Source organism: Suricata suricatta, chromosome 9 (genome assembly GCF_006229205.1).
Source record: "Suricata suricatta isolate VVHF042 chromosome 9, meerkat_22Aug2017_6uvM2_HiC, whole genome shotgun sequence".
In the NCBI taxonomy this organism is placed as follows: Eukaryota; Metazoa; Chordata; class Mammalia; order Carnivora; family Herpestidae; genus Suricata; species Suricata suricatta.
The window spans coordinates 127,739,522-127,753,183 of record NC_043708.1 but is presented as its reverse complement, the minus strand read 5'-3'; the positions used below and the strand labels follow the sequence as shown (position 1 = coordinate 127,753,183).

At 40.8% G+C, this 13,662-nt stretch overlaps 1 protein-coding gene across 7 annotated transcripts in view; it reads left to right on the top strand.

Moving 5' to 3' along the window:
* MCTP2 (multiple C2 and transmembrane domain containing 2) overlaps window positions 1-13,662 on the top strand; it is a 244,352-nt gene that overhangs the window by 172,426 nt on the left and 58,264 nt on the right. Inside the window, exon 18 of one of the 7 annotated variants that reach the window (XM_029952129.1) lies at window positions 4,003-4,112. The exons of the other annotated variants lie outside the window; for them this stretch is intronic. Within the exon in view, the coding sequence (XP_029807989.1) occupies window positions 4,003-4,056 (54 nt within the window). The 3' untranslated portion in view covers window positions 4,057-4,112. Of the gene's footprint in view, window positions 1-4,002; window positions 4,113-13,662 lie in introns of those variants that run through there. 7 annotated transcript variants of the gene reach the window in all.

Here is a 13,662-nt window from a genome sequence, read left to right as displayed (position 1 = left end):
TTTCCATATCCACCAGAAGTCAGTTGTGTGTGCAAAACAGATATTACTGCCTGTTCGCTACGTGTTCTTGCGCTTGGAGCTCAAGATTAACAGCATTTCTCTAAAGCTGAAAAAAAATCCAGTTATAATAACCATTTTGTCTGGAAGAGAAGATATTCTTTGACATTTTAAATGTATACATCTACACTTATGCTCAAAATGTATAAATATATTATATAAAATGCTTAAGATATTTGACAGTTTATTGTTTTCTAAACATATAAGATGATTTCCCAAATCTTCCTTTTCACAGAAGACCACATAGTATACCTTAAAAAATATTTTAAAGGCTTTTTTCTAGCACTTTTTCATAAGAACAATCCATCATTGCCCATTGTGATTATAATTTTTACAACATAATTGCACCTTCTATTGACAACTTCTCAGGCATTAACTAATTATGCCATTTAATAAAATTATAGTAATTGCATTAAAAGATTATCTGTTGAAAATTTAAAAGGACACTCTTAACTATTCTAGCATATTTTCATGTTTATATTTTCAACTCTACAATTGGATTTCACTGTCAGACAGAGTCATAGCTATGCTGACTGAAATCAGGTGTGTTTTGGAGCATCCCAGTTTTCACTGGCAAGCATTAGATCTGAATTTTTTGTTTTAGATCTTCAATTTTTTAATTCCTGGAACAGCATACATGTCCAGTCTTCACATAATCCCATTCGATAGCAAGTGAATGATTAACTCTCACTTTCGTATATAGGTCCAGGCTCTATATGGGAATGCTTCAGTCTACTATCTACTGTCTCCTCTATGCTTTTTTTTAATGTTTCTTTATTTTTGAGAGATAGAGAAAGAGACAGACAGAATGCAAGTCAGGAAGGGGCAGAGAGAGAGGGAGACGGAGAATCTGAAGCAGGCTCCAGGCTCCAAGCTGTCTGCAGAGAGCCCGATGCGGGGCTCCAACCTACCAACTGTGAGATCATGACCTGAGCTGAAGTCAGATGCTTAACTAACTGAACCACCGAGGTGCCCCATTTTTAATTTAAATTTTTGTAATGTTTATATATTTTTGAGAGAGAGAGAGACAGTGAGAGTGGGGAAGGGGCAGAGAGAGAGAGACCCCCTAATGCTTTCTATCGGGATGCACTCACACACACACACATTTTCTGCCTTTTGTGATTGTTATGGCTGGAAGCCATTGTCTTTGGCTAATTCCAGTGAACTCAGTCCAATTCTAGATCTCTCTACTGTCCAGAGATACCTGTACTGTTCAGTTGACCTTGGTCCTGAGCATGGGTCTTAAATCTTTAAGAAGGAAAAGCCTCTAGACATGATGTCACTCCTAGACCTGGCCAATGCCTTCTTCGGGCTTGCCCCTTTCATTCCCTCCCCCGCTTCCCCAACCATTGTATGGCTAGTGTCTCATGCACTGTTAGGTATCTAGATACAAAACTATAACTGTCATGCTAAGTCCTTACCCGTCTCTTATGCAGCCCCCTCTTTTCCCATCTCCCTCCATTCATCCCTCTCTCTTCCTCCTTCTCATCCCTCTACCCCTCCTCCCAGCCTCTCCCCAGCACCCCTCCCCATTTCTCTTGCTACCCGCCTCTCTCCCCTGCCCTCTTATGTCTGAAACCAAAGTGGCACCATGTCATGATTAAAGCACTGCATAAGAAAAATTAAATTTGTCCTTTGAAGATCAGCTTAGATAGTATTCATGAGCATAATTTAAAAATATGAAATGGGCTACAAATGTGGGTAGGGATCATCATCTGATATAACGATTCCTTGGCACAGTGTTGTTCTAACTCAGAGGACTCCCTAAAGCGGGTGCATACACATGTACGTACATAGTTGATGCTTCCTTGCAAAGGATGTTATGTGAGGCCTTGTGGAGGACCTGTTCCGGGACAGGGCAGAAATGCAAATCGTTGTATTATACCCCATAAAATTAGTGTTCAAGAGTCACCATTTCTAGCACTGATTCATGTGGTTGGAACCAGCACATGCCAAAGTGTGTGGTTTTATCTTTAAAGCTATGAGAGTACTAAAAATAACACAAGAAAGAAAGAAAAAAGATGGCTATGAAAGTATTCTTCATGTTTGACCTTTCACATCAAAGGTGGAGAAATTGTATTTCTATGCCTTAATAGTTCAGATTAATGCCAAACACTAAAGACATATTCAGTGTAACATAGCTATCTGATGGAAGGGTTGTATTAGGACACTGGTCGCTACAGAATGTAAAAGGCCCTGTGTCCTTAAGGCTTACGCGTTAGGTACACAGCAGGCTTCTAATCAGTGCTTCTGGGAAGGCTGCTAGAATTAGTGAAGACCATCTATTACCAGATACTGCTGTCTTTTATTCTAACTCCTGCTCTGACCTTAAGAGCCCACAGTCCCATCAAAGGGTACAATCCATAGACCATCTAACAGCATCATATAATCGTGTCTAATGAGCATTTTCCCAGCTTTCTCTCGAGGGTGCCTATCCAGAGTGGGTGCAAATCTACAGCAAAAGGGCCACAAGACAGCCAGTGGTAGGGGAGCGAGGGGCAACCTTTAGCCTGGATCAATAGCCCCTGAATTTCCGAGGGATTTTATTTTTGATTCTTAGAGAGATGAGTGCTTTCCCTCTGTTTCTCTGTGTGACGCCTGGATGATGCAAACGTTTCGTATGAAGCCAAAATGGAAAAGAGTATCTAGAAATAGAAGCAGAGGGAGAAAGAGCACGAGTGTGTGTGGAAACAGATCTAACCGATTCCCTGCGTTGGGCTCGACCTGTTGAAGAGTCATGCTCAGCCCTTGTATTTCTGGCTAATTTGATACTGCCTTTTTTTTTTCTCCTTTTGTGGTCCGAGCTTTGTCATTTGTTTCCAAGCTGTCATTTTTATTAGTCTCTCTGGCTGATCTTTGGGGCTCCCCATCAGGTAGCGTGTGCTCGCCGTTGTGTGGATGGGCTTGGCAAGCTGATGGCCCTTTTACTGCTGTGTGCAATGCAGGCATGCTCGCCTTAGCCTGTAGCCTGTAATTAGACCCACCACAGGTGACGGTTACAGGAGAGCCTGGTAATCATTCTAGCTGCCCGACCTGATGTTTATGGAGAGAAACCTTCTCTGTGGGCTGGTCAGGCTTTACTATGCTATTCTGTACTTTTGCCCTTTGATTTATGATTTAGGATGGCGAGTTTTGCTCCCTCTCTTCCTCCCTTGGTGTTGTGTCTTTGGCTTTTTAGATAACAGCTAATTTTTTGGAGAAGATTTTCAATGGCCGATATTATAGCCCTTAGGTTCATTAAAAAAGATGCAAAGACAATTAAAATCCCATTTAAATCAGTGATCACCTGCCCCATACTTCCGCACACCGTTCGTTGATTTGTAACTTCCCTGGGATTTTCTTAGAGCTCAACTTTGTCTCTTTTTCATTTGGCCCTTTACGTTTCTATTTCTGAGCAGGCTTTAAAAATTTTTGTTTCACATCATTGAAAAGTCTTGATTCAAAATCAAAGAAATGCTTCATTTTGTCAGAAAACAAAATAAGGGAAGAAGAAAGACATCCACTTCTTAGCTCACTTGGTGTTGTAAACAAGATTCCCTGGGAATCTTTCACTCTGGGAAAGCGCGGAGCTGTAGAATGTTAAATCAGAGGACCTTTCCCATCTGTCCACACGAGAAGAAACTGAAGCCTCCAGGAAAGGGATTCTCCCAAGGCCCCCTGGCTCGTTAGCACAGAGGGTCCTCAGCACCTATGCTGCCCGAATAACACGTGATGCGTGCTGCCATAAACTTTGCAATTATGGTTTTAGTTCATGAGTATGAACTACACCTACACAGGAGCCAAGAATTATGTTATTAACAATAAAACCAACATTTTCCCCATGTCTTACGTTGGAGAGCTGTTTTACAAGTCTGCAGACTGGCTTCTCAGAAGGGTAGTATACTCTAGAGGAACAAAAATCTGTATCATAACTCTGTGTGCATTTGGCTAACCCTTCCCTTTCAGGCCATGGAGCTTTCTGATCCAGACTGCACGGGGATAGTGACAGTGTTAACATGACAACAGTGCCGGTGATGACAGTCTCTGCTGTTGTGTATTTAAGTTTTGACCTCTGCTCTTTATTGGCTACAGTAAGTCTTAGCGAGATGCTGCCTAACATCTGTCTTTTAAAAGCAATGGAACGCAAAGTATGAATTCGCTGATATTTTTCTTCTCTGGAATAAGCCAGGTACATGCAATTAAAAACCTTTTTGGAAACTATTCCCTAGCAAAACCGCCCTCCTTGGAAACCACTGACATCCTCGCAGTTTTTGTAAGGAATTTCCATTGGCTAACTTTCCATCAGAGGATTACTTTGTAGTAAATGTGAGTTGTGTTCTGCTGTTAAAAAAATGGCTGCCTGCGGCCACAGTCACCTATACCTCTTTCAGTAAATTTAATTTTGCATTTCATTGGTGACTTTTATATAGTTAGTAATGTGTATATTTTCAGAAGAGAGATACTTGATATCCCAGAAATTTGGTCCATGCCAATACACGCATACAGACACATACTCAAAAGAGAGGAAGAGGAGGAGGGAGAAGAGAAGAAAGGAAAAATAAAAAAAGAGAAAGAATGGCAAATAGCCTGACCATTGCCTGAGTTTACTTAAAGTTAATCCTGCAGGTGGCGATAGAAACTCATAAATGATAAAAGTCCAAGGTAAGTTTCTGTGGATTGCTTCTTGGGGATTTTAATTTCAGCAATTTATTTTTAATTTAATACAATCATCTACAAGCAGAAACCATTATGTGAGTTTAAGGAAAAAAGTTTCGGAGTTGTGTAACCTCTGTTTTTATAATTACCCAGATATTTTATGGTGTTCATCTTTAGGCACAAGGGATAAGGTCTGAATTATTATCAAGTTGGTATAGATTTCATAGGACAACCATTTTAAGCTCGTTTTTTTTCCCTTTTATTTTTAGTTTTCTTCACTAACATTTTATACCTATGCTATTGGTCAGGATTATAACGTCCTTTGCTTTTGAGTACCAAGTTGCTAAGTCATCATGCTGTGTGTGTGTGTGTGTGTATGCATGTGTGTGTGTGTGTGTGTGTGTGTGTGTGTATACACAGACCTTCACATCAGAGTATTAAATCCAGTTGGTTCAGGAGAGCATTTTCTTCCTTAACTAATTGTTCATGGTTAGTTTTAATCTGAGTGGGATCACAAATTGCTTGAAAGCTATTTTACCCATGGATTAAAAACATAACATAAGCAATTTCTTTAAAACATGAGAAGAGGCACAGTGGATATGGTAACATTCTTTCCATTTATTTTCATTATTTCATTTTGAACCTTAGGCATCGTCAAAGTAAAGTTAAAGCATTCAGTCGGTCTTTCTCTACTGGTGGTTAAGGTTTGAAAGTTCTTAAGTTGCTTTTTGTAGGGATATATATTCATTTGCCATTTCCGCCCCTTAAATTTGGGATTGAAAATGCTAACTCTAAAATGATTTGCTTAAACATAAAGCTAATATGCAGTTCTTCTTTTTCTTCTAGTCTCATTTGAAAATCCTTTGCAGCACACATTTTCAACGGGGAATTGCCTTGATTCTAAGAAAATGTAATTACTTTGGTTTAAATGCGTTAGATCTTGAGTATCTTCAGCAGACAACTGTGATGGTCTTAAGCAAATTATGTGAATTTTGGCCTTTGTCTCTCTTTTGAACATTTCACTAGGTCTCGCGATAAAGTTCAGAACAATAAGGTCTCGTAGACTGTAAGCTCGGATACAGAATTTCTTATAATGGAAGAGGGAGGGGAGGAAAAAAGGGCAGAAAAGAAACCTTCTCGCCTTCTTACATTCTGTTTCAATTGCTATTCCAATTACTCATGAGGGAGAAAAGTGGAAAGTAAGTCAGACTCTCAGAAAACCTATTTTGCTGTCTTCCTATAAAGAATATTCAGCTCTCTGCTCCGTTAGCAGCTGACCAAAATCTAATCCATTAAAAAAATATATCGCAGTAAGCAGTTCTTGAAAATGTTTATAATAAATGGTAAAAGCCAACCTTCTACTGTGAGATTAGCCGTTGGAACAGGATGTGTTCATCAGGAAATAGGTTATTGCCTGGCCACTTGTGCCTTGTCACGTAACCTGCAGGACAGATGAAGATTTAAAAGCTTACAGTGCAGGGAGTTTGTTTGATTTCCCCTCTTTGCTTTCTTTTGCATATCCCAGCACAGTGTATCACCCATGGCCTTTTTCTCAATGAATCCGTTAGGAAGTTCGTGTTGTTGACAAAGAAACATCCAATGTTCTAGGGTTTGGTTCATCGAATGACCTACGCATATTAATGCCACTCTAGTTGTCTCCCCATATCCGTGGTTTTGTTTTCCGTGGTTTTAGTTACCAGGTGTCAACCCGGTCTAGGAGCTGATGATCTTCTCTGATGTCATGTCAGAAGGTCACCAGTAGCCTGACACAACGTCACCGTGCCCACGTCATTCACCGCCCTTCATCTCCCCATGTAGGCGTTTTATTCTCTCACATCATCACAGGAGGAAGGGCGAGCACACTACCATAGGATATTTTAAGGGAGAGAGAGACCACATGCTCCTAACTTTTGTTATAGAATGTTGTAATTGTTCTGTTTTGTTGTGAGTTATTCATCTCTGTTGTTCATCTCTTACCCTGCCTAAATTTATAAACTAAATTCTATCATGGGTATGTAGAATAGGAAAAACAGCACATAAAGGGGCTCAGTACTGTGTGTGGTTTCAGGCTTCTATTGGGGGGGGTCTTGGGAGGCATCCCCCGCAGATAAAAAGGGACTATTGTAATTCACTTTTACAGAACAGACTCTGTAGCTTTAAAAAATAATAAGAGAATCCTGAAAGACTATTTTCCAGAAGTGTAGACTCACTCTCTTGCCCACCCCCCGCCCCACTCTCCCCCGCCACCCATCTTAAAGATACAGGAAATAGAACAGAGGATTAAGGTGATTTTCCTGCTTTTGCTTGATTGCAGTCCAGTCCCAGACCTAGTGGACAGCGGTGCTCATGAATAATGCCTTCTCTGTGGATGATACCTATGGTAACACGCACGGAGTGACTAAAAGATCAAATATGCTGGCTAAAAAGCCTTAGGGAAGCATTATGTGTCTGAGGTCTGATCTATTGTCTAGGAGGTCGGAGAGTGTTAATGCACTCGGCAAAGATTACACTCCCACTCTAATTGCTCCGGCACTTCCTTAAAGGATTTAAACAGTCAGGAAAGGTGACGCTCCTTGTCAGTTTTTGTCTTCTGCCTGCAGTTGAAGTCTATCTGTCTTTCCACGGAGACCACTAGATCAAGTAACCCAGTCTTTGTGAGAGGCACAAACTCTGAATGAAGAGTGAAGGCAATGAGAGATGTTATTTACAGCTCCATTATTACTTGCTCTTTAAATGCTGTGCATTCCATTTCCGGTGTTTACCTTGTGAAAATGACAGCATATCTGTGTTCCTGGCAGGCCGGCGGGGGGGTGGGGGGGCGGTGAGTTGCTGAAAGGACTCTAAGGCTTCCCCTTGATTTTTGATCAGATTTGTCTCCATCATCTTTTCTCCATGCCGTGAGGCCCACCCAGTGTGGCATCTTGGATTTGGGATATTTCAGTTAGAGACACGGAGGATAGTGGACTTAAGCATTTCCTCTGTGCCTTCTCCCTCCCCCCACAACACACACACACACACACACACACACACACACACACACACACATTTACACACACCCCGTTCTGAAATGTTTATCCTGAATGAGGCATTTACAAGATTGACCCACCCGGAAGACCTGATAACTTTGCCCAGACCATCACTGTAAATTTCAAACGTTGTGCAAACACATTCTTAAAAGGCTCTCTTCTGCTTTGGAGAATGCTTCCTCAAGCCTGCGTATCCAGGAGCTGACAGAGTAATTCTATCAGACTCTGTATCTCTTAACGTTGCTTGGATTATAACAGTATTTTCTAAAAGCTGCTGAAAAGCTTCAAGGAATGTTTTACCCATTCTTCCATGACAGTGGTCTAGGAAATATTGGGGATCTGTATGTTGGAACCGGAATATTGCATCCTTAAGTTCAGAGTGTGCATTGCTGCAGGAGTGGGGAGAACACGCTAGCATTTGGCCCAGGGCATTTTCCACCCCCTATGCACAGCTACATCACTTGAGAGGTAAGAATTCCTCTTAGATCAGTTCAAATCACTAATATATGTGCCTTAGAGCCTGCAATATAATATTTATGTAGCTTCCAAAAGAGACTGGAGAGGATTCCCTATACTTCAAGATGGTAGTCTGAATGATGGGTGTTGGATTTTTTTTTTTTTCTTAAAGAAATCTTTGTTTGTCCCCTGGGATTTTCACACTTTTCAGCTGACAGCACTGTATTTTACTCCTACTGTATAAAGCTGTCAGTGTGTTCGTTATGTGTGTCTCTTGAAGACTCGGAGCAGATGACAAGAACAATCGCTAGAGGGGAAGAAACACATTTGAATCAACATCTTCAGAGCAGAATTGCGCTGGTGTCTCCTGTCCCCGCTCCTACGCGGACCGTCCCTAACACTTCTTCTTATTGCATGTTCCCTCACACTGTTGGTAGATTACACTGAATGTTTCATCTGTATATAAAAATTAAAAATTCAAACAAAAATCTGGCCCACATGAAGAACAGGCCCTTTGGGCATATGGTTCATTATGCATATTCGTTTAATTACTAAAACACTTGGGATGGCTTTCCTGCCCTTACTTTCAACTTGCAAAGTTGGATCTTTTCTGCTGCGCAGAAAATGTAGCCTGGGATTCTGAAGGAGGAAAAAAAGGAAAAGGAGGGGGTAAAAAAAAAAAAAAAGAGCCTTTGAAGAAATTACTGGAATTCACTAAAAGGAGGTAGGATTCTCAGGATGAAGCCAGTGGAAATAAGGATTTCTCTCTCTCTCTCTCTCCCCACTCCCCCCGCCTCTCTCTTTGGTCTCCTTCTCCCCTCCTCCCCAATTTCTATCTTTGCCCCTGAAGGCCGGTTTTACTGTGGTTAGTTTATATAAATGCAAGCAGTGCGGGAACGTAAGACTCAGGATTCAGGTTTCAAGTACATTCCCTCTGAGGGACTCAAGTGTCTCCATGAAGCTGGCTAAGTTTTATTGGGTAGAAGCAGAGGACCCTGAAAGTGTGCCTTTAATTGATTTTTCAGGGCAAACAGGCGGTGATGGATTAGACGTGTCCTAGCCTCGATGCCACTCCGAATTTGAGGCTGCACGTAAAACAGCTTTATTAAAATATACAGTCTCCTGGCTTTGCTTTTACCTGAACATCTGCCTCTTGGTCTTTAAAGGGCCTTTTAAAATATTTTCATTCTGTGCTTAAATGGATCACATCCTAGAAAGGCTTGAGGAAGTCTTTATTTTCGACTCATGGCATCAGACATTATTTTTGGTTTTGAAACGAAAGACATTAAAATTCAAGCAGCATCTTTAAATAGGATCATTGTTGTTTGGGGAATTTTTGTTGTTGTGACTGTTGTTTTGGGCACATTTATTTACATGATGCGACAGATTTTGAACAAACAGGCCAAAAACTGAATTTGTCAATCCTGGCTTTTGATTTGAACTTTTATTGTGATGAGCAAACTATTGTTTGAGTGAGCAACTGTGTGTGACTGGATATGAGTGTGTTTGTGTGTCTGTGTGTGTGTCTGTGTGTGTGTGTGTGTGCGCGCATACGTACTTAAAGACCCTATTTTGGGTTTCTTCTTGGTTTATGGTGATGTCTCAGGATTGTAGGAAAACTTTTCAGATTCTTCCCGATCAAAATAAATTCAGGACTCCTAAAAGCATGTTTCAGGAATGGAGGATCCAAAACTTGACGTCATGTTTGTTTTTAGGGGCAAGTATGTGTGGTCCTCTTTTTGATGAAGCAAATAGATCGTTTATCTGAGTAATGGGAGACCACAGAAGGCATTCCTAAAGGAATTACACTTTGCTATAAATAACATCACTCTCTGACCACTATTGGAGGGTTCCTGAATTAAAGCACCTTAGCCTGTTTTAAGCACATTGAATATGTACAGAGCTATGGCAGGCTTAATGTGAACGGATTGCAAGCCTACGTCTTTTAGTGCCAGAAATAAAGCTGCAAGCAGGGTAACGTAATACAGTGAGCTGCTTTACTTGATCACTGCACTAATGCTAATTAGATACACTTGCTTTATTACCCAGAGCGATTTCTTCTGTATTCATTCTGATCTAATCTTTCTGTGAACATGAAGGACTCAGTCACAAGTGTGAAGTTTAAGCTTTTAGTTACAACTGTGGCCTGGTGGTCATGTGACCAAAGTCAGAGAACACTTCTAGAGAATGCTTTGTCCCCGTGGAGTACAATTGGAGACCCATCGGATTTCTACCACGGAGGGTGCCCACCGTGCCGACGGTTATGCATCTGGAATAAGTGAGATACTTATCTGTACATTTAATGGGATTTTTCCTTGACCCCTTCCAGATACCCAGCTTTATGGGGAATAAATAAATGTGTGAGGATTTGTCCTCCTTCCTTCAATCAGAGCGGAGAATTTACTGATGGCTTTGAATGATACATTTACCAAACTCAGACGTTCTCAGGCTCAATTACCAGTTTCTGCAAAAATGCACGGCAAGACATTTACTATCTGGTTGTAGACCTGAAATGATAATCATTCCAGGAGGTAAAAGCTGATAGTCGGAGCTCATTAGTTGCTTTCTTTCATTTAGCTCTGTGCTTTTCTACTTTCTGAATAGTTGTTCTGCCTTTATGAGTGGTGGCAGGACTTTTTTACTTTATTTTACCTTATTTTATTTTATTTTATTTTATTTTATTTTATTTTGTTAGGAGAGAGAGAGACAGAGAGAGAGAGAGAGAGAGAGAGAGAGAGAGAATGAGTGGGGGAGGGAGAGAGAGAATCCCAAGCAGGCTCTGTGCTGTATTGTTAGTGCAGAACCCTACAAGAGGCTCAAGCTCACGGACGCTGAGATCATGATCTAAACTGAAATCAAGAGTTAGATGCTTAACAGACTGAGCCACCCATGCTCTCCAGATGGGAGCTTTTATTGGGCCATCAGCGGTCATTTGACTTTGTCCCATTTATATAATGTCACCAAGAAATGAAAAGAATACAGTGGCCAGTAGCCTGATATAAACATGAAAGTGATGGGATTTTAATAAATGCTTCATATTTAAAGGAGGGAAAGAATTATGCGTTTAGTTAAGTATTTAGTATGTATAAGTACAATTAGAAGCATTATTTTCTGATTTTAGAAGGTCCCAAAGTACATTCAGAAGGGGAAAATAAGTTAACAAAACCTGCGTGTCTAGAAGAATACACTGTAAAAGTCTCCAATTCATACTTAATTTTAGGATTATATGGACTTAGGTATAGACTTCTAAATCAGGATGGAATAGCTATATTTATTGAAATGTTCACATGTTACGTTTTATATAGAAAAGTGTTATTATGAGATTGGAAGTTTGAAAAATATGTAAATTGTTTATTCCAATTGTCATGGAGTATAATAAAAATAGGAAACACGTAATTCATGTGCCTTTCTGCAAAAGTACTGGGAGCAAAGTACTCACACAAAACTAGAACTAGTTGGAGTTTTGTCTTTAAGGGATAAGTTAAGAGGCCCAGTGTGACTTTTCCCCCCCAATGAACTGACCAGACCATATTATGTCATGTAGAAATAGTCAAAGGCAATGCCAAATGAATACCAGAAATGGCATATTTTTGATGCTCAAGAGAATAGATGGCTAATGAGTCTTGATTCGGTAAACTTTCTCTCTCCATGCATATGGCTACCAGAGCATGACATAGAGGCGCAGGTGAGATAGGAAGTTTTTATTGGGGGACAAGGGAGAAAAGTGAGGGGCAGGGCTAGGAAGGGCATTTCAGTTCTGGGCCCGATCCAAGTTGATGTTTGCCAAAGCCTTTCCTCCATGATGGGTGCCTCTGTTCGCCTTACCTCTTTCTAGTGGAGATCGGGCCAGGAGGAACACATTCCTTTCTAGACCCTGGCTCCTGCCAAAGGTGTGGAATTTGCTTTCTAGTCAGTCTAGACAGCCCTTCACAGTTTCCCTAGGAAATCCTTTCATATTATTCTACTTTATTAGTTTTCTGTTGCTTGTCGAACAAATTGCCATAGATGTAAGTGGCTTTAGACAACACAGATTTATTATCTTACAGTTCTGGAGGACAGGAGTCTACCACAGATCTCACTGATCGAAAATCAAGATGTTAGAAGGGCTGTGTTCTATTCTGGGGGCTCTCAGGGAGAATCTATTTCCTTTTCCAATTGATAGAGGTTGTCCAAGTTCCCTGGCTCCTGGCCCCTCCTCCATCTTCACATTCCAGCAAAGGCACATTGTTAAGTCTTCACATGACATCATTCTGACCTTGCTTTGCCCTCACATCTTTTCCTAACTTTCTTCTTCTGACTCTGCCTTCCACTTTGAAGGACTGACTCTTTGGATTTCATTGGATTCCACCAGATAATCCATGATGATCTCCCAATGTGAACAGTAGATGATTAGCCACCTTAACACCCATCTGTAACCTTAGTTTCCCTTTGAACTGTAACATATTTACAGGTTCTGGGGAATAGGACATGGGCATGTTAATGGCACCATTATTCTGCCTACCACAGCTAGGCCCTTCATTGCCTAGTTGTGGTATTACGTTCATGTTGCTTTCTGATGAATAATGATTTATGAAGCAAGCAGTGGCTCCCTGCATAGGAAGTCATTTAGTGAGGCATTCATTTGGGAGGAGGGAAAAGGTCATGGACTGTGTACGTTTCAGTCAAGAGTGGTTGGGAGAAGTACAATTACAGATATACAAAAGTCACATGTTATCAGCAACTTGGAAAGACATTCTGTATTTGGTTGGCTCCGTTGGCTTCCCTCATGGCTGCTGGCATATGGTGGAGGGCTTTATGTTTTGGAGGAAGCTATGTGCCTGTTCACATTATAGATCTTGGTATGAGAACATCAGCAAGGAGAAGACTAGGTGGGCTAGTTTCTGAGGCCAGCCAAAAGGGGTGAGGAGACCAGGAATGATTTGAAGGTTGCCCAGGACTCAGAAGTAATTCTTGGTGAGTAGATGAGTGTAACCAGGCATCAGATGTATAGTGTTTTCCATGTGACTCCCCACAGTTCATCAAAATCTAAAGCATGGTTAAAAAACCTACAAAAGCCTATATTCTCTGTAATACATCCCGAAGCCTCCCAGACAAAAGTGATCTTGTTCTTTCTCCTGGGCTATTGCATTTCCCTCCTAAATATTTTTCTTCTGTTTTTCATTGCATTACCCCATTCCCATCATTAAGAGCACTTAGCTGCCAATATTATCTAGTTAAATATCTGATCTTGTCCTTTTTGTGTTTAGTTTACAATCACATCTTCCACCTGTTACTGTGACCTGCAGGTCTTTCCACTAACTGACCCCCAGTTAGTACCCCAACCTTCTTTCCGGTCTCATTTCTCTGGGATCCATCCCAATTAATTGTCTTAACATCTTTAAGGATGTGAAGCCTTTCAATTTTTTTTTAGCCTCTGTTGTGCCTTTTGCTTGCTCTTTCCTTCTCACTAAAGAGAAAATTAGTTTAAACGAAGCCCAGCCACTCTCTA